Raw genomic sequence first — 21,799 nt, 5'->3', positions numbered from 1 at the left:
GCCCTCCTTTCCTGAGACTGCCCTGCTCCCAGCTGCATCAGGGGCGAGTTTGAGGCACTGGCTACCACTGACCTGCAGCCCAGGAGGGCACAGTTGTCCGCAGTCTGTTCATAAGGAACCTGTATTGCACAAGCATGTGCTCCCAGTGTACTTGCAGGTGGCTGGGATGTGTACTAGTATTTACAAGCAGGTCTAGACTTGCTGCATCTCTGAGCCCCCCGCCTTTCTGGGTCACCACGACTTCCTCAATCATCCCTCTCTTCAGGACTAATGCAGCACAGATGTACTCTCGAGGGAGTGTGTGAACCAGAACCCTCATCTCTGGAACACTTCCAAGCAAGAGCCATCTCCTCACCATCACGTAGCCCAAAGTACCTAAGGAGAACAGAGCAGGAAATTAGGCAAAAGAGGAAGGTCGTACCGCTTTTGCTACATGATCCCTTTCAGTTTCTCAAGCACGATTTATATTCCCATCTTCAGAGGAAAAGTTTTGTGCTAACAAGCAAGCAGGAAACAACCACAATGAGATATAGATCTGTGATGCTTTAATTAAAGCACAGTGAACAACAGCAGGCCTCTTGAGTGTTTCACAAGCCTCACCTGAGTCATTGCTGTTTGCCTTGTAGGTTGCAAGGTGCCATCGACTGCTGGCTTGGAGGGCATGGAGCACAGGGGATGAGCTGAACCAGCTGTGGTGCTGGCCATGGCCAGGACTGGCAACGAAGACACAGAGGCCTTTTTAATATTGCAAAGACAGAAATTAAATCCTTCTCCTGTTATGCAATGCTTGCCCTTCCTCAGCAGGGATCAAATCAATATGGGCAATGCAAAGTCAATGGTTTATTTCAAGGGGTTTTGAATTGGGCTTTGTAGGAAAAGAAGCATCAGCCTTGTTTCGAACTGCATGAAGACACATCGGTATTTCCATTCCATGTCTATTTGTAGGACAGAAATGTGATTTTGTTCCTCTTTAATCCTGTTTGAACGTCAGAAAAGGAAAAGAATCCAAGTCTAAGGCTGGAGTTATCCCTGGTGAAGGCTGAGGATCCCACTGGTCAGAAAGTGAGAATCACCTCCAGGTAAGGAGTCTTGTAGCATTAACTCTGTATTTCCTCATGCCGCCTCCTGGTTCATGTGAGCCTCTCAGCATCACTTCCATGGTGGCAATTCAAGCACACACAAACAAGTGCATACACACTTCTATGCATGCACATCATTCCAATACAGCCACCAAACCATATCATCATTGCTAGCAGTTTAGCACAAACCTGTCTGGAGGAAGTTAGCAGCAGCAGAAACAGAACTTTCACATCATTTGTGGAGAATGGTAGGCCTGCTTACGTAACTGATTTAGTGCTACAGAATTGCTTTCTGCCTTTAATCTGCTCAACAGTTTATCTCTGCTGTCGTGATCGGTTGAGCTTTCTTTAAACCATTATGGATTAGCATTCTGCCATAACACGTTAAAAGCTTAGCTTTGTTTATTTCTGTCAAGATTGGGGGAGGGATATCAGGTTCAATTGCTCAGGCAGCAGGTTATGGCTGGCTGTTTTTAGTACAATCAACATATAAGGTGCCAAATGCAAGGCACAGCTAAACATCCCCAGGCATTACTAGTGGCTGGAATAACTGTGAAACTGGGACCAAAAAACCGACATAAAATAAAAAGAGAAACTTCAACATTTTTTTTCTTAATTATTTTACTCTTTAAATAATAAAACACAATCCAGCATTCAAAAAGTTCATCCCACCCACCAGCTTTTATGGAGTACTGAAGAGTAAATGGTCTAAAAACTTTATTAATGAGGCTGATTCAGTGCATTTTGATAACACTGATAGCAGATGACCTATTAGAAGATCATAGTACAAACCCACGCCTGATTTTCTACTATCAACCTATTGCAATATCATATTAGACCAAATCCAACAATCAGCACGTTTATTCGACCTCTGTGTAATCCAAGTGATTTGCAGATGCCAGAATGGAATACGAGGCTGTGTTCCTGAGTGCTGCCAACAACCCTCTGTGCAGCTCAACACTATTCCAAGGAAGTTCTAATACTGTGACCCTCCATGCAGGCAACCATATGGCTCTGCAACTTCCATATCCAAAGGGAAGCAAGGAAGCCCTTCCACATTCCTAAAAGCAACACACAGACACCAGAGAAGTTTAACAAGAGAAGCTCCTCACGGTGCTGTGATAAAAGCATAAAGCTGGGAAGTCATTCAGAAAAGAGGAGGAAAAAAGTCCATCTTGTTTGTGATCAGTGTGCTGTTCTACTTTCTTATCAGGAGGAATCTCTATCCCGCACATTCCAGTGAATGGCCACTTGCTATTACTTTGTCTCTTTGACGGCAAGCGGAGCACTGCTCCAGAGTTCCAACATTCCCTTGATGCTGCTCTGGTTAATGCTTGCGTGCTATTTAAACAAAGCATATTCCAACTAAATCTGACTATATATGGAATTCCCTGACAAGGAAAAATTTGGATGCCCTACAAAAAGGAACCATGAAAACGGCGAAGGCACAGAAACACACAAAGCACTCCGAACTTCCCCAGGTTGAAGTGTACTACAAGAGGCTCTTAGTGGCAAAGGTCAGGTACCCAGTGTGACCCACCATCTCCCTCAGCGGCACGCCGCTTTTGAACTGCACTGTTCCTTGCTGCAGATTAGTGCCTGGGCTACCTTGGGTTGATGGGTTGCTGCTGTCAAAGCCAGGGCTAGAATTATCCTCAGCTGCTTTTCCAAGGTCGGGGATTTGCAAGCTAATTGTCCTTACATTGTACACTCGGAGCAGAATTTCCAAGGTGTTAATCTCTGTAAAACCGTTCTCTTCCATTGCTAGGCAGGTCCTCTGGACTTGTTCGATGCAGGGGGAGAAAGAGCAGATGCGGCCACCTGCAGAAGAAGACAGGTAGTAGATAAGAGGGCAAAACCACAAACGAAGCACTTCTTCTCTTCTTTCAGATTTTCCTAGCTGCATGTAGAATTGCAATCAGGAGCTGGACTCGCTGATTCTTATGGGTCACTTCCAACTTGGGATGTTCTAAGATTCTACGCATTATACAAAAGTAAAAACATTCTGAAAGAAAATCTTCATCGGGCAACTCTGTGGGATCAAAGTGTCAGCATCAAGCAGGGATGACTTCACAAGACGCATCAGACTCTTTAAAAGCTGCAGTGGTAACCTCACTCATCTTCCAAACCCAGCTTTGCCCACTACACTTGCTCATGATAAAGCTCTTAAAAGTCAATCCCCTCAGAACAGTGCCTCTTTTGGAGTCACTATCCATTGCTCTGGGCCGAGGCACAGCTCTGAAGCTGGCACCTACACAAAGCCAGAAGTCATTCTCCACACACTGTACAGAGCTGCCTTCATTAGAATCTAGTGTGCGTGCACACACGCTCTGACAAAAGCGGCTGTGTTTATTTGGGAACGATGGTATGCGTGTACAGAATAAAGTAATCTCTCCAGGCCATAGATGGAGTGCTGTTAAGACTTTACCCTTTTAGTCAAGCTGAGTAGCATGTCCCTTGAGCATTACAACTTACTGAACACATCGGGCAGCTTTACAGCAAATGCCCCAAACCCCTTGGACAGGGCTATTAGTGACAAACTAACACACACCTCCTCCTCTGCACATGGCTCAGTTTTGATTCCACTTTCAGAGCACTAATAGGCTCCCTACAACATTCTGCTGGCTACAATGTCACCTTAACAGCTGAGAATAGAATGATTCAGATTTACTCTGAAAAGCCACAGCCAAATCAGATCAAAGAATTAGAAGGACGCTGTCTGCCATAAAGCCAGGGCATGTGCTTTCACCCGGGACACACTGTCCCACGAGGGACGCTGCCCTTCCTGAAAAGCTTTTGTGCTGGGGGAAGGAGCTGGACAATGCAGCTTCAGCCACTGTTTCACTTCTTATAATTAGATGAAAATGTGTGCTGACCTAATTTGCATTCCTTCCCAGCCCTCTCCCAGGCTCATCCCGTTGAGCCTCCCAAGCCCTGTTGTCTAAGCAGTTAAAAAACCCGTGCAGCTGAGAGCAAAGCATCCTGCTAAAAATAGAGGCCATGCTGGGACTACACGAGGCCTGCTTTATCTCAAACTCGCTCTTTAGTTATTTATTTTTTCCCCCCTTTCTCATTTCTAAAGTCACAACTCTAAAAAAAGCAAACATCAGGTCTGAAAGTGTCACTGCAGCACTCCAGTTACTGCACAGCAATGATGTGCCAGGCACTGATTGAGGAAGAACACTTTCCATGACCATTAATCCACCATACGCTGAGCAGGATTTAATTTTAGTCCTGGGATAAAGTCTCCGCAGCCGGCAGTTCTTATCGTGCATCTTCAGAACAAAGTACCCCAGACAAGTAATTCCCTGGAGTGACAATTAAAGAACAAATCTAATAACCACCTGCAAAATTAATGCTGGTATGTGTCACTGTTAACCAACTCTGGGGATGCCAATTTAATTGTGCACCCGGTCCGTTAGTTCCCATGAAATTAGATTTATATGTTTATCAGCGTGGCCAGCACTACCAGAACTGCATCCGACAGCTCATCCCTTCTGGCCAGAGCAGTACACGTTGCTGCCATGGTTGTAGATAGAAAAGACAAAAGCTCGAGAAGAAATTTATGTTACGTAACTGGAAAGTTACTATAATGAACATATGTTATAGAGAACGATGCCATATTCTCATTGTGTAGGGAACTGAACAAACGTCGAACTTATCTAAATGCCAGCTCACAGTAACTCTTTGTCTGCAAAGAAAGAATTTGCACTGAGATCGGAGACTTACTACGATTTCATTCAGGCTTTTCATTTTTTGCATTCATGGCGAAACAAAAGATGGCAACATATTTACATTTACAGCAAACCTGTTCTCCTTATTTACCCCGACTGCAGGGATTTCAAGACATCTTTAGGCACAAGATGGGGATTTACAGAGGAAAAGTAAGAAGCCTGCACACAACTGTGGCAACATAAGCTGCCAGCCCGCCTACGGCTCTTGTCAAGCCTCCAATTAAAGCCAGAGCAACCTTCATTTTGCCTCAGAATGGTCAGCTGAGCACAGCATGGCAGCACCAAACTTGGTGTTGATTTATTAGGCTGCTTCCTTGTAAGCAGGCTGCTTGGGAAAGCAGGGCTGCAGAAAATGGGCTTTTGAGCCACTGGGTAGAGAAGAAGGCTCTTGTGATAGCTGACGTCCAGACGGCATCTGTCTAACAGGCAACGGGGTCTTCTCTGCTGTCTCCTCTCCACAGCACCCTGCAGGCTGGGTTGGATTCACGGGCTGAACTCGTTTCATTAAACAGGTGTTAAGAAAAGGTTGGAAGGCTGCAATTAGCAGAAGGCTTGAAGGTAGAAATGAAATTGCAGCTCCAGACTTACAGAGACTGCCTAAAATAGATTTGAGATGCTTCATTTGCCACGGTGTTTTTAGCTGCAAAAAAAAACCAGTGGACTCTGGGCAAAAGAAAAGCAGCATTGAGAAGGATGTGCTCTTCTGCTGAAGGAGCAGGACTTGTAGGTGTAAGGCACGTTTGTGTTCTCTCAGAGCTCTCCTCTTAGGAAAGCTACCGTTCCTAAATTTGTTTAATGAGACCTGTGTGTCATCATAAATGGATACAGCAATTATCTGAGATTAATCCTGTTCACATCGGGAAGCTGTGTGAGCTTTTTGATCTGAAGAGCTGTCTAAAAATGTGTTTATTCATGTATAATGTATCTGACAAGTGCTAAAGTTGAGAAGAAAATAATGAGTCTGTATTAAAGACTTAAATTTCTTTTTCCACCTTCAATTTTACAGAGAGTGAGTTTGTTTGAAACATTTAATGGAGAGGTTAAATCTGAATCTGTAGGCTGGAAGGTGCCCACACAGACCTGGCAGCCGTTATAACCAGCAGTGGGGTCAAGAGCCTATGAAAATTAAAGTACAATTGGAACAATTAGAAGAGAGAGCTTAGGGGAAGAGGAAGAAATAAAAGAGAGGATTTGCATCTACAAAGCACTGTACATTCTTTTAAGCATAGTATTGAAAGTATCTAATTAATAATCAAAAGACACGCCTTGTTATCTTTACTAGAGATCAGTGCCTTGGATATTGCTCCTCCTTCCAACACAGTTCTTGGTTTGCTTCTGTGCAGCTCCACCAAGCAACTGGTTTGTCTGAGCAGAGAGTAACACCTCTACCAGTTCTACTTACCTAAACCTGCTTTAGGTATCCAGCATGGAAAATCTGGCAGTGCTACCCAATTGACACAAACTCAATGCATCCTCCTGATATGAAAACAACATGTGTCCAAGTTATGTCCCCTCTCTTTTGCAGGTTGCTGTATGCGTCACAAATGCTCCGCTAAGTTTGTTCATCATCACAGCATTACTCAGAGGATGTGAAAAGAACACATGTAGTGCAGCACTGCTGAGTTCCTGAGAAAAGGGCCCATAATTTTGGAAATGGTTCTGTGACGCAGCAAATGCAGCACAGCATTTTTATTTCTGGTAAAAGAACACAGCTCTGGCTTTGGGGATTTCAGTGCATTGTGATAATTGGAAGATTATGTTACAAAGATCCCATGGCACAATCATTATGTAGAGGCAGGAAAGTCACCGAGCAGCATCACTATGGCATTTACTCTGTGCTAGTAGGACACTAAAAATATTGCCTCTGCAAAAGGGGACAAAATGTCCTTTAAATGAGTGTGTGCTCGTGGGCGATTTGATGCAGCTTCCCTGACAAGTGAAATTAGAGGATCTGGCTGTTGGAAGAAATTAAAGGATGTTTCTTGATTCAGAAAAGAAAAATTTTTCCAAATCAATTGCCAGCCCATTAATGGGAACTCGATGCCATTTTCTGCACATGTGACCTTAACCTCTACGTTTGCAGGTGCATCCTTCTAAAGCAATTCATTCCTACTGACTGCCATGGGGATGGCAAAAGCATGTATCAAAAATGAGGAAAAAAAGAATAAAGTTGGCACCAGGCTTGTGAAGAAAATCTAACAACTTCCTTTAAGATTCCCTTCATCCTCAGCTACTTTCTACAGGCTATGCAAAGTCCAGCAATGTTGGCCAGCATTCCACAGCATGGATTACAGTGCAGGAATCCCGCGTAGCTCATGACAGGTGAATCACTTCTGCTTAGGTGGCTGGGCCAGACCCACTGTGTGCACCTGAGCTGAAAATCCCCACAGCCTCAGCTTGCTTAATGTCCTCCAGCAAGACACACCAGCCGTGCTTAGCTCAGCAAGCAGTGCTTGGGAACCAGGTGGAATCTGAGTTAGCACCTGCTTCTGATCCTAGTGGGGCAGCTCTGCACTAGACCAGATGGTTCCTCAGCACTGGGAGATTATGTTTCAAACTATCATAGAATCACAGAATTGTTTGAGGTGGAGGAGAACTTTAAAGGTCATCTAACCCAACTCCCCTGCAACGAACAGGGATGCTCACAGTTAGATCACAGCCCTGTCTAGCCTGACCTTGATTATCTTTAACTTCACCTTGAGCAAATTCTCCTTTGAATCTAAGCAGGTGGCACACTAATAAAGCCTGGTGATGGTGATTTACACTTATGGCCTCATTCATTTATTCCGAAACAAACTCCTATGGACATGAGAAGCATTGATACCATCTTGAGCACCACCTGCACGGGTGGAGGAAGAAAGTCTAGACAGCACACTAGACTAGCAGGCTCCACTTTCTGCCCTAACACATTCCCTGTGTGTTCCTGAGGCAGCTTGGGCACAACCAGCAGCAGCCTCACATCGCTGCCCTCTTGGTGTGTTTCAGCCTGGGGGGCTCCCAACCCAGCTGCCATGGAGGTGAGACTTGTGGCTGAAGATTTCATCTGCTCCTCAAAGTCATACCTGTGTGGTTTGAAAATGGGACCATGAATAACCTCTAAGGCTCAGGAGAAATAGCCAGTGAGAATTTCTGCGTAACTGGTATTCCCTGAAAGCAGCAGGGAGGAGAGAAGCAAACCTAAATGAAAATTGAAAGTAGCAAAGCCAGGCCGTGCCTTACTTACACCACAGGCTGCTGGGAGGCTGAGGTGTTATTTGTTTGCTTATACAACAACCATAAGAATCAGACCTGACAGGTTAGGACAACAATCAATGGCAATGCTAGAGGAAAAAATGCAAGCAATACTTGTTTTAAGTCCACCGTGAACTAGCAAAACAAACAAAAGAGTCTGGAAATGAAAAGCAACTACCTCTAAGAACAGAGTATTCCTAAAGGGTTTCTGCAATGGCAGAAATAGAGGCCCATATAGGGAGGTGTTTGGAAGGAACTTCCGCTGCAGGGCTTTTTGGAAAGACCTGACAGGACCATATCACTTGATTCAGGTGAGATCACACAGATCACTATTTGATAAACACATTATTTAGGGGCTTTATGGAGAGAGGAGATGTAGATTGAACGTAAGAAAGAAGCTTTTTTGCAGTAAGGGCAGTGAGGCACTGGCACAGGTTGCCCAGAGAGATGGTGGATGCCCCATCCCTAGGTCAGGCTGGACGGGGCTCTGAGCACCTGATGGAGCTGTGGGTGTCCCTGCTCAGTGCAGGGAAGTTGGACTGGATGACCTTTAAAGGTTCCTTCCAACTCTAACAATTATATGCATATATGTATGAAATAGGCCTTACTTAGAGAGCAGAGTAGGTGGGTACAGAATTATAATCAAAGCACTACAGTATTCAGCTGGGAGACGACTGAGTCAAAAGTTTCAGGGTATTTAAGTACTGTAGGATGTGGAGGATATTTCTGTTACCTCTCATATCTTTCATTCTGTTAAATGTTATTATTTTTTAATCTAACCTGAAGGGGTTAACAGCAACACTGCAAAAAAACCACCAAGGTCAAATACTCCTATGACTACGGAAAAGCATTCATCAGCAGATGCTGCAAAAGGAAAACAGTGCAGGTCTGGAAATGAAAGCAAGTTCTGCAGTGCAGCAGTGCCTGAGAGATATTACAAGCAGCATTTCTGCTTGAAAGCATGACTGGTGAAATGAGAACAGAAGGATACAGCAGAGATGCAAGTCTGAGCATCAGCAGAGCATGTCACCAGAGAACAAGAACCTTTGAGTCAAAAACTCTCTGTGCATTTTTATCCTTTTAGCTCTTCACAAGTTGGCAGTGCATTAAATGGGAGGCCAAGCTATCGTAAGCAGCATATTTACAGCCTACTGTTAGGCATAACGTGAGTGATAAATGTACTCTGTGAAGAGGATCGTTAACACTCAGCCTACTAGGAGCTGCAAGACTCAGGATCTTGAGCATAAGTAGGAGAGAAAATACTGATTTGATAAGCATTTGTTGAGGTCAAGAACTCTCTTACACGCCTTCTCAGCTGAAAACTCTACAAGAAATATTGTGGTTCTAAACAGGAGGTTAACTGATGCTACATATTGAATTCATTTAGCCTGGACTTAGATTGAAGTCTAGATTGAAGTACCTTTCGACCTCAGCAAATGAATGACCGCTACCTGGCAGCACAGACGCAGTGCTTACATTGCACATCGCAATGGAACCTGCCACATGATCCTGTCCAGATGCATGCGACAGGGAATGGAGGGGAAAGAGTACAAGGGCTCACTCTCTCCAGTGATGCCTTATCACTAAAATGGAGGTGAGTGGCAGCAGTACGTGCACAACCTGTTCTTACTGCAGAAGAGCTTTAACTATTTGAAAACAGCAGTAAGTTTCACCCTTGTGATGGGTAAAAAGCATGTGATGTCACTTTACAGACACAAAAAAATGCAGGGTTTTAATTATTTTTCATATTGGCTTAGCAGGTGTAACCTTGAAGCACAGAAAAGTGTAGCCAACGAGTATGGTCAGTTTGGTACTATAGTACCTTTTATCTGTCTTTCAAATGCTGGAGTGAGGCAGGGATTCAAACCTCGGAGCTGCTCAAGCAGCCCTGCTCAGTATTCTAAACATGCAGCACTTCAATAATTCAAATTGGGCTGCGCAATGCAGCGCCTTCTAAGCTGGGAAGTCAGCTGAGTGTTCTGCTCACTAGATTAGATAATTTGTGCATGGGAAGGGCATTGTACAGTGCAGTGAAAGTTGTTTTGGCTTTTTTTTTTTTTTCCCAGGACACACTGGAAAGCAGCTACAAATTCAGCTCTTACCCTTGCAGGTACAGAGTGCTAATTAGTCTCTTTTTGTTTATTTACTTTGAAAAGAATGTGTTGTATTGGAAAGCTACCTTGAAAATTTTCCATTCTAGTGGAGGGAGCCTATTGCCTGGGCTGGTCCTGACTCAAGCACATTCAGTGACCTTTAAGAACAAGCTTAAATCCTGTGATTTAGACCAAGCAATTTACCTAAAGTCAGTACCCTGCTGAAGTCGTGTCCCAGCATGGGCACTGTTCTGCACTCCATACTCTCTTGATTAGAAAAGTCACTTCATAGCCTGGCAGAAGTTAGCTGAGATTCACACTAATGCAGTTACATTGGTAGAATAGTAATCAGGGGAAAACTCATTTCAGGACAGGAGGATGGTATACTCCCTATTTTTCAGTAGGGAAAAGATATAAACAGACAAAACCCATCCAGTCCCCAATAGCAGTCCCCACTTGCTGTCACCATCCAGGAGCAGCAGGTGCAAGCAGGTTCAACCTTTAGGTTCAATTCCTACTGCAGCCAATGTCATACTTCTCATTAGCTCTGACAGCAGAGATTTAAGGCAGAAATCAGCATGCATATTTAAATATAACCACATTTTCTTTAACATTATTGATGTGGAGCATTGTTAAACCGGTCCAATCTGCAATGATTGATGTAAAGTGATTCTGAACACCTTTTATACAAACTCCTTTCCACTGAAGTGCCAAAGAAATTTGCTTTCAGCATTTATTGTTGCTGCTGCCTCCCACACACCCTCAGATCTACAAAATGCACTAGACAAAGGTTCAAACGTTATTTTCTTTTATAAACTGCCCATTAATTGTAGCAGCTAGCACAGACCTGTAGGAAAAAAAAGTTGTTCTACTCCTTTTAAATCTTTCATAGCAAATTGAAGACCTCTTTTTCATCCTTTGAAATGCTTAGAGACTTTGACATTTGAGAACAGCGATCACATAATGGAAAGGAACAGATCTAGCATATAGCTGAGAGGCAGACAGCACTTCCTAAGCTAGAGAGCTAAGCACAGTTACCTTCAGCTTTTAACGCTGACTTTGCATGTCCAATGGCTTCCCATGGAGATGGAATATCCAGGAACACAGCGTCTGCAATGTCTGAGACACCAAACCCATTCTTGCAGACATCCTGGTTGGTCACCGTGACCAGATGCTCTACTCCATGCTCCCGAAATTCCTCCTTGGCCTTCTCAGCCCTCTGTTGGTGGAACTCCACTGTGTACAGGTGCCCTGTGGGAGCCACTGTCCTGATGAGAGCATGGGACAGGGATCCGCTGCCTGTACCTAGAAAAGAAAAGCAGCTTGTGAAATGCTTTTTGATAATGCACTTCGTTAGAACAAGAAAGAGATGTTGGCAAGAGCCTATGTTTGAAAACCTGGTGTCTATGCAGACAGCCAACCTTCATGACATGGAACCTGTTTTGCTCAGGTCCCTTGTCACACACCGGCCATCCTCAGTGCACCCTGAATTACCCAGAATGGAGGCCCCTGGGCTCCCTGCAGTCATGCCAACCAAGTGACCTCACTGCACAGATGACTTACCTGTACAAGTCTACACTGTCTCAGTGAAGTCTAATGAGATCCACCACATACCCTAAATTGCACATAAGGACGATTACCATGTACAGTCACAGACTAACCATTAAGATACAGACTTTTTCTTGTTTGAGCTTGGCAATTTGGGAAACTTATTTTTAATGATCCATTGGCACGTTAAATACATAATGACTAATAACCAGCGTTTTCACTGAAGAAAACACCCATATACCGACTCGTATAGCAGATTACTCACTGAAGTGGCATTTAGCAGAATAACCCACCAAACTCAAAGCCCCACGGCAACCCCAAATTATCTGTGTTTATTGATTTATAATTCTGTACTTGGAACACACTTTTCCTGTAGAAAGAAGATCTATTTCTAGCTAACTCCAGTGGCTGTTCAGGCTAAATTTCAGCCTGAAGCAAGTTCTTTTAACTACTGCAGATCTTAAACCTATTGCTAAAAGACACAATCTGAAGAACAGCAGCGGTGAAGAAAGCTCAGAAACCAGCAGAGAGGAAATTAATTAGGGGATTCAGAGGTTGCTGTGCTGCCTAATTGGAGCAATACTTTCCTGACTCGGACAGGAAGTCAGAGTTTAGTGACAGATCCAAGGCCCTTGCCCTCTATTCACATAAGGGGAGAAATATTGCTAAGGCACTGGATTTGAGCTGACAGCTCTGAGAAGGGACCCATTCACACCATGAAGAGCTTAGGGCCCATCTTTGACATGAGACCAACCGAATGCTGTGCAGAATGGGCACCACTTCCTTGCTTCCCTCTGGGAGGGCCCTGATCCTGGCAGGCACAGCAGCACCTCCCCCAGCTTTAATGGGATGGAGGACCTCAGATTTTAGCGCTGGCCCCAAAAAGGTCCAAGAAGAGAGTGAAACTGGAACATAAACATTTACTTAATGCGAAAATTCATGCACCCACACCAGCATTACAATAAAGCAAGCAGAAGACAGAGGGCAGTTTACCTGTGCACATGTGACAGATCACCCACTTGCGGTATCAGTTGGCTCTAAATATTGACATCAACTTTTCACTGGTCAAAACAATTAATGATAGCACGGGAGCCACGTGGCTGCCAAAACTCAATAATGAAAGAAACAGCATTTCACTGGTTTTTGTAATGACAAAAGCAGGGATGCCCATAGGACAATAAAATGACTGGAATCTGGCATTATATTTCACACCAAAAAGCAGGACTGCATGACTGAGAACGTCTGCAATGCTACAGAATGCAATTATTTTACCTTCCTAAAGGGCAGCACTTCTGACTTTTGGCATTGTTCTCAGCTCATCTATAAGAGTGAACGGGAGGTCTGCCAGCACAGCTGGGATGGACGCAGAAGAGAGGCAGCTTCTGCATGTATCCAGTTTCCTTGTTCATATCCTTTTACATTTTTAATCACTTTCCTTATAAATCTGCTTTTCAAAACACCAGAGCAGACAACAGTTTGTCTCCTTCCTATTAAATCCCATTACATTATTTTGGTTTATTTTCCGCTACTTTTTTTTATTCACAAACACTCCAAAGCCAAACCCAGCACCAAAAACAGGATGCTGGAAGTCATCGTTTGCAGGCGTGCATTACAGACTGAGTTTTGTCAAACAAGGTTGCCAGGAATTATTTACTGTTGACTGGCTGCTGCAAACATGAGAATAATACACACGCATCCCATTTTACTCTATCAAATTCTCTCACGCTGACATCACTAATGAGAGTATTTCTGAAGATGCTGCCTGCCTCCTCCATGACAACACTCTCAAAACTGCAGGAAACAAAGAACAAGGTGGCTATGAATCATCCACCATTGCAAAATTTCTTCTTTTCTTGAAGAGATCACGGATTCTGAACCCAATCCTGTGAGATGATGATGAGCCTCAGCTCTCATATTCCTGACAGTTAACACACTCCTTGTGGTTGATCAGGAATATCTTCATTGGGGTTGGGCAGTTGATCACAGTTCTGTACTCAAGCACAACTCCTAATGCTGTCTACTGAAAACAGGTTTAAACCTTTATTTCTCTTATGTTATAGAAGGGGAAATTAATGCTTATTTTCTCCTCCTCCCCTGCGAATCTGCAATATTCAACATCTGAGCTTTCTCACCCCTTCTCAACCCCTTTTCCATTTATCTCCATCCATCTTTGACAACTCTAAGCTCAGAGGAGAGCTTCTACCCTCTCCCAAGTCAACAAAACCAGTGCGGATTTAGAAGGATTTATATCCTAACAAGTGGAGACCCAGATGAAACATTCAGGCTCAGTACCTATTGATACCTGCCTCTGATTTACAGACAGCAAAGTACTGATCACATGAACAACCTGACAATTCCCCTGACCTCAGAAAGATTTGTTCTTCTCACCTTCTGCTGATTCAAGTGACGTGTTTGCCACAGAGAAGCCTCGGCACACCTCAGCATCATGAGGCAGCATCCACACTAAGATCATTCCTCATTTCAAAGCTGCAGCAGACAAGGTCTGACCCCTTCAGAAATAACACCTGCTACTTCAACAGTGTGTAGATACATCAGGAGAGCAGCTGAAATGCAAGCATTCCAACAGCATCAAATATAGCACTTGACAGAGAGCTGAATAAGAGAGAACACACTTGCAGTGTTTTCAGTTTAGCCTGGTTTTCTAGTTTGCTTATCCTCCTAGAATCCCACCTGTGCTGTTAACCCAAGAGACCTGATTTTGTGTTCCACTATGCTTTCTCTATGCTTGCCTGCCCCCAACATTTCCATTTAATGGGCTTTCTCTTTTTAAGAAAGGAAGTAAAACTGTGATATTGAACCCATAGATGTTTACAGCTGTGCTTATGCAAAATATTTGCCAGGTTTTATAGGGCAGGTTTGTAATCCAAACTAAAGCTGGGGAAGCTCTTAAGTGCATACATTGGTTTATATAACACCAAAACAGGAAAAGTGATGTTATTAATTTCTGGATCGATGCAGTATCTAGTAACATTTTAACGGAATTGAAGTGTCTGCTGCAATATTTGGCTACACGAGATATTCTAAATGGGCAAGTATGAGAAAACAATCAGTGTTGCTGTATTAGTCTCCTAGCTACCACACTTAAACCTAGCAAATAATAAGACGGGTCATGAGTCAGCCATGAGAACGGATGGAGCCTCAAAAGCAAAGGAGAATTAATCTTTAGGCACAGCTAAAATCTCCACAGCCAGTATCTGACAAGAAACACAGTGCAGAGGAGCACTGCTCACTGTACATGTCAAGTTTATGTAACGGGAGAAACGTTAATCATTTTTAGTGAATATATGATGAGATCTTACGCATCTGGTAGTTCTAGCTCAAAAGCCATTCTGTGAGGGCAGCTGGGCACAAATCATGGTGGAAGAGGTGAGAAACTGCAAGATCAGAAACATAGAGGGGAGGAGGAGAGGGAGGAGAGCGTTTCAAGGAAATGGCCTGGATACTGCAGGAGGAGATGGTGCATCACGAAGTTCCCCTTACAGATGAGCTCCTTCTCTTGCCTTTCTGCTGTGGACACGCTGCCCAAATGGGCATGTTAGGAGGCAGGCTAGAGGCTGAAGGCCACTGTTCACTGGATTCAGGAGCTGGGGAAGGATGGCATGGAAGTTTCCAAGGCTGGCACTGCCTACAAAAGGAATGGGAATGTGAAGACTGAAAAGAATTTGCTCTTAAGAGATTCAAGAGGCAGAGGTCATTAGGGAGGGATCTTCTGCAAAATGGAGGTGATATTGTGAAGTTCAGAGCTGCATGAGAAATACACTTTGTGGTCAAACGCAGTAAGATGAAAGGAAGCCCTCAAAGTCTGGAAACAAGCACTTCAGGGTACCAACGGCATTCCTCAGCCACAAAGCTGCACCCATGGCAGCGATGCCTCATGTGGCCACAGTTCTGCTTCAGTTCTTTGGTATGTCAAGAGAATATGTGTTCTCTGATGTTGGTACAGATGAGGCTTTTCTTCTACTTCAGAAGGTGTTGTAAAGAATCACATATTTGAGTTCTTCTCTCTCTTATCCACTGAAAGGCAGATATGGGAGGCATTATAAAATTTAATTAATATGAATACATCCCAAAATCAAATTAATAGTTACAAAGCTTTGGTGTGTACACAAAAGATTCAGCTGCAGAGTTTACATACACTTATGCCAAAGAGATGATGCAGACATGAGCAGTCAGAAGAGTCATAGCACTACAGCTGACTTGCTGGGATTCCACAATAATCTATTAATCATTTATTAAGTATCCATTAATCATTAAGTCCTCCTTAATTTTTTATGAGTGTACTCCTAACAAAATCTACACTCAGACCATGAGTTTGAAAGTTTCATAACTGTTTTGGAGGAGCTGCAGTGTAAGGCAGGCTGGCCACGGGCTCTTGTTCCCCCTCCACAGAGAAGCCACGAGAACCCAGAGGACTGTTCTCAGTCTTCACAAATCCCATCTGTGGCTTTGGAACCCCACCGCTGTGTGGCAATGAACAGGGTTTAGCAACTTTTAATTTGGGACTTAGCTGAAGGGAAACAAAAATCCAATTAACATTTTTGCTCATGTGAGTCTGATTTTGTCGAGGGCTGAAGGATCAGTGGGATACTGGTCAGAATACTTTTGACTAAATTACATTTTGTCTAAATACAATGCTCTGTTGAAACCAAAATATTTCTTAGATTTATCAGATTAAACGAGGTTTCACAGTGCTGCACTGCATTCCCTGAGCAGTTCTGAGGGTAAGGACGGACACTTGTTTAGGTCTTAGCAGGGAGGAAGCACAGTAAAAAAGCTTAGATAAGTGGGTACTGGAGTAGAAAAAAAGAGGTCTTTACTTATGTTTAGCAGCAATATTAGATTCATATTTACTCCAATGTTGTATAAAAATAAATTTTACAACAAAAAAAAAATTAGCTGTCAAATGGAGTTGTTATCCTACAGGCAGCTGCAATCACTGGACTGAAGATAGCCTTGGCTTGGAACTTGGTATCAAGTTAGTTTTGGAGCTTTGGAGAGTGGTGAAACAAAAAAGACTGAATGTATTTCTTTACTTAAACGGTGACTGAACGTGCAATGAGCACAAGTGAGATCAGAGTTACCTGATGAGAATCAAAGTTTCACACTACCCACCTCAGGTACTGCAGCAGCTACCTCAGGTACCCTTTACTTCTGGAAAGATCGGGCTGCCAAAAACTCTTTTCAAACTGGTGAATTCCTCCAGTCAGGGACCAATACTTTGAGGAGATCTCAGCTCCACCAGCAGTTCTTGAACCTCAATGCACTTTCATAAATTAGAAATTAGCAGGAGACAGAAAAAGTATCATATTCCTATGCCTCCATCGTGAAACATCAGGCAGATGCTGAGTCTCCTTACAGCCTCAATACAGTACGCTGGGATGACTTGAATTATGCATGTGCTGCTGACCAGCTTGCTCTTTATGTATTTATTAGAAATGGTTAAAAATGGTAAAACCTGTATTAATACGCTTGTATTGGTTATGACAGGCCATTATGCATCAATTTAAGCGGAATGACTCAAGCATTTCATCTTACTTTACCCATCCTTTCTATGTACACCTGTGCACATTGCTCCCCAGTTGTGCTCGCTTACCCCAGCTAGGTGCAGGACACCTGCCACAGCCAAGCAGCAGGGAAAGGGGAAGAGAGACTGACCTGTTTACTGTGCCTGTTTTGTCCCTCCAACCCCACAGCAACTATGTGTATCAGTTCATGTTCAGATAATACAGACTTCCATGCTAATTAATGCTCGAGACACATCTAAAGACAGCACTAACAGGAAGCAGACTCAAATGCCATTACTAGGCCAGATTTCCTGCCTTGTTTCTGTTACCACCATTGGCTGGCTCCTCCTAAGCCACACAAGGTTAAACAAGCACTGATGATTTTCGATTGCTGAATGTGGCCTAATTTTGGATGGCCCCAAAGTAGGTTACATCATCACAATGGAGGCTCCAGTTGTCAATACATGCAACACGTTTTAATTCAAATCACCACTTCTGGTCACTCGTAAGCAAACCTGCAGTAAGATCTCTCGCTTCAAGATTAACTCTTGCTTAATACCTGCTTAATATTCCCTCTTTGTGTGTGAACAGTGAATCTTTCAAGCAATACAAGCACAATGTGAGTAGTAGAACTGTTTGCTTTCCCTAGAAAGCTGAAGTTAAAACACTAATTAGGACAGCACAGACATTAAAACAAACCTGGGAACAGTTTTCCATTAACAGAAAGGATTGTTTTGTAGCTATGACTTTTGACCCACAGCATTTGTGGGACTGCAGATCCATTAGCTCATCAAGCATTTCCATTTCTTAGCTATTCAGACAAATGAGCTTTCAAAGATTCTCACCTTTCATCATTACCAACAACAGTAATGTTGCAGCTCTGTCCATTAACAGGCACCTATACCAAGAGAAGGGGCCAGGAGCTTTTCTACATGGCCTTGCCTGTTTCCAGCACGCCCATTTATTACTGGGTGTAAATGGATGCAGATAAGCAGCACTTCAGTTGTGTTGAAAAGCAGCCACAATACCCCCAAAGCTGCCCACCATCATGCTTGGGTAGGAGCAGGAAACGTTAAATGCAAGTTAATGCAGCGCAGTACAACCTTGTCACACTGGTCCTTTGCCATATCTACACTTCAGAAGGAAGCATATAAAACTGCTTCCTAAAAAGACTCAGACAGACAGAAAAAATGAGGGCAAACTATCTACAGTTCACATTTTTGCAAGCTAGAGAGATCAAATGAAATGAAGCAAGACTCATATTGCCGGCAGCAAGAAAAGCATGGAAGTGTTATTATAAACTGGATCTATCCATGAAAATATCTATCTACATGAAACGTAACTCCTCCATACTTAAAAATTATGTCAAATTATGGAAGTGGTAATAAATTAAACCAAGTTTAGAAACAATGCACAGCACTGTGATGAATGCATCATCTGTTCTACTGTGCCACTACAGTGAGCTCTGCGTGAAGCTGAAGTGCTACAAGAGGATCACAGTAGGGAAGAGAACAACAAAATACATGTAACTTTGAGGTGTCACATGATAGAAATACTGACATTTGATTTCCCATATTATTAGGTCCAGCCCCTAATTCACTTCAATGACATTCTCGCAGAGTGCTAATGCAATGTCTGAATTTTGATTCAAATCGTGCTTCTTAAAAACACGTCTTAAGAACTTAGCAGTTTTAGATAAGGGAAGGAAGATTGCTCATATATTTAAGATGAATTAATCATGTACTCAAAGGCATGTGTGCATAAGGCTGCCATACTGAAGCAGCAATGTTTGTTGGAGAGGCAGTAGCTGACAGCATGTGCAAATGAAAGAGAATTACTCCATGTGTGGGCTGAGAAAACTGTATCACAATGGAAACAAAAAAATAAGAGATATTTTGCAAAATGTAAAGCTAAGCGTGTTTTCCATGGAAAGTGATGGTGTTAGTTCATAATAAAAAGATCTCAAAGTATTATTACCTGATTCACATACTATGGAGCCTGGCTTCAGTTCTAACATCATGGTGATTACAGAGATGTCAGTGGAATACAGGATCTGTGTCCTGTGTGGAAGATTCACTGTCCACAGTTCTGGAGTTGGATGAAGAATAAAAACCCATCCTCCCTTACTGCAGGTCACTTTGGAGCCGTACTTCTTGCCTATGAGATCCGTGGAATGTCGGATGACCCCGTATTTAGTCTGAGTTACGCCGCCGTGCTGGACCTTCACAGGAAACATGGATTCGTGGCCCAAGAACACAATAGCTGTGTCACCATCCTTGATCGTATCGCCATATTCCACAAAACTCATTGCAACGGTCTTGTGGTTGGCTGGTTATCGTCACCTAAAAGGGGACAAATGCCAACACAGTTGGATCTCAATAAAGCTATAAGAACAGGCAAGTTATTTTATTTCTCCAATATTTAAAAAGGAAGACATAGTGTGCAAGTAAGATGTTAGCAAGAGACCCATGAAGCTCAGGGACCTCCCCTCAATGCACTCCTGACCCAATTAATATGAATGGAAAGATCTCACTACTTGAATATAACCACTACTTGTATCGTTGTACGGTACATTTACAAACAAAAATTAGCAAATCTGTTACCATTTGCTCAGCCTGCTCCCTAACCCTACTGGGAAACTTTCAAGGCAGTATCCATTACAGCAATCTGCTCAGTTCCAGTTCACAAGCTCTCAGAATACGTTGTTAAGCAATGACTTTTATTTTCTTCTGCTGGCTTATCCCTTGGTGATTTACAGCATATGACAACTGCGACTTGCCTAAGTCTCAATCACCAATTATTAGGACCACTAGCAAAGGTTTACTTGAAAGTTTTCCAAGTGAAGCTTTAGAAATAAGATAAAAGTAGTACCCACATTAATTTAGGCATAAATTCGACTAAGAAAAAATATTGCGGCCTTTAATTTGCCATTGGGGGTGTAAAGTGATTGTCTGGGAAGCGATCCATGCTCCAGCTGAACATAAACAACCACTTGCCAGCCAGTGCAAACACACGGTATTGTTTTAGCCCCATGTTCTGAGAGCAACAAACTTCAATGTTGTTGTCTTGGAGAAGAAAACCTCAAAATGAGAAGGCAGCTTACAGTTAAAGCTGGCACTGCTTTTCAGATAAGGCAGCTAACAGCCTAAGCTGCAGGCTGATCTATTCATGGAAGTAATTGTGTAATGAGGTGATCCCGAAGTTAGAGATTAAAGTCTTCGACAGAAGGCTCTGGGAGTCTGATTCCTGAGAGCTGGGCGAGAAAATTAAAAGCAGCATTACTTTTCATAGAAAAATAGAATCATAGAATCTTCTGAGTTGGAAGAGACCCTTAAAGGCCATTCAGTCCAACTCCCTTGCAATGCACAGGGACACCCACAGCTGCACCAGGAGCTCAGAGCCCCATCCAGCCTGACCTTGGCTGTCTCTAAGGACGGAGCATCCACCACCTCTCTGGGCAACTGGATTCGACTGCAGTGCTTTCATAGTGAATTACTGTGTAAAAGTTTTGTCCTATGTTGCCGTGTCCAGTGAGAATGAGAAGGAGACATGCTGCTAGGCCATGACTGCAAAGTGTATGGCATGAGGTGTAGGCACTCATACAGCAAAGCAGGCCAGGCGTGACTGGACACATGGCGAATCAACAGGGCATCCCATCAGCTCAGAAATGTACACACACACTGGGCACTGTGAGATCGTAGTGATGCCTAATGGGGTTTTATAGCTTGCACCATCGGATTATATCAATGTTCTCAACTCTACTGCAACAGACACTATTTGTGAGTCGTTGTTTTCAGCTTGTATTCAGAACAGTATCATTTGGAAGCGGCTCTGATTCCATCTCACGCGTTCCTTTGATCCCCGCACTCACAGTCCCCACTCACAGCTCTGTGCCGAGGCCGATGTCCCCCCCTTTCCTACGGGGTCCCCATCCAAACTCCTGAATGCCGAGGGGGAACAAAGCACAACAGATATGGAGGCGGCTCGGCCCGCAGCAGCGCTGCCCCCGCCGCGCTCGGCTCTACGCAGCGCCGCCTCCCCGCAGGCCTCACCCCGTGCGGGGGGCTCGCTGCCCCCCAGCAGCGCCGGTTCCCCGTCCCCACAGCCGTTACCTCCCGCGGTTGAATACCGCCAGCAGGCCCGGCCCGGCCCGGCTCTCCTCACACGCGGTGCCGGCCCCGCGCCTCCCCGAGCCGGTCGCAGGATGCTGACGCTCCGCCGCCTCCGCCCCCGCCAGCGCTGCCTGTAGCGGCCGCTCACCGCCACCCGCTCCCGGTTGGGGCTGCTCCGCTCCCGGCACCGGTCGCCCCCTCAGCGGGGCCGGGCACAGCGAGCCCCGAGCCGGTCCCTGCCTACGGTGAAACGAGAGGTCCCCTATGGGTGGTGGGTGGCTGGACAGCCCTGCCCGGCTTCTTCCCTCCGAGCACCTCCACGGGCGCAGTTAGCTATGAACCTCATGTTAAAGTGTGGGCAATTGGTGGCTGCATCCCACAGTGGAAGCCCCTTCCCCAAGGAAAGGCTTTGCCTTTGCCACCCGAGCCTCCATGCAGGCGGCTTCCAGAACTTTCCAGCTATTCCCCCTGCTCACC

At 44.2% G+C, this 21,799-nt stretch overlaps 1 protein-coding gene across 3 annotated transcripts; it reads right to left on the bottom strand.

Annotated features, from left to right (window-relative positions):
• Positions 1-528: 528 nt before the first annotated feature.
• On the bottom strand, positions 529-21,516 carry TRMT61A (tRNA methyltransferase 61A). 3 transcript variants are annotated; one of them, XM_015865490.3, is made up of 4 exons: positions 21,323-21,411; positions 19,188-19,552; positions 11,176-11,442; positions 529-2,900 (listed from the first exon to the last, which is right to left on the bottom strand). In XM_015865490.3, the coding sequence occupies exons 2-4, from the start codon at positions 19,516-19,518 to the stop codon at positions 2,572-2,574; spliced, it is 927 nt and encodes a 308-aa protein (XP_015720976.1). In that variant the 5' UTR covers positions 19,519-19,552; positions 21,323-21,411; the 3' UTR covers positions 529-2,571. The 3 variants fall into 3 exon arrangements, with proteins under 3 accessions (XP_015720976.1, XP_085405651.1, XP_015720978.1); XM_085549525.1 differs by lacking the exon at positions 21,323-21,411 and adding an exon at positions 21,471-21,516 and having other exon boundaries at positions 1,780-2,900; XM_015865492.3 differs by having other exon boundaries at positions 1,780-2,900; positions 21,095-21,411.
• Between the last annotated feature and the right edge of the window lie 283 nt (positions 21,517-21,799).

This window comes from Coturnix japonica, chromosome 5 (genome assembly GCF_054131305.1).
Source record: "Coturnix japonica strain WE chromosome 5, WE-NBRP24, whole genome shotgun sequence".
NCBI classification, from domain to species: Eukaryota; Metazoa; Chordata; class Aves; order Galliformes; family Phasianidae; genus Coturnix; species Coturnix japonica.
This window is presented reverse-complemented; position numbering and strand designations above follow the sequence as displayed.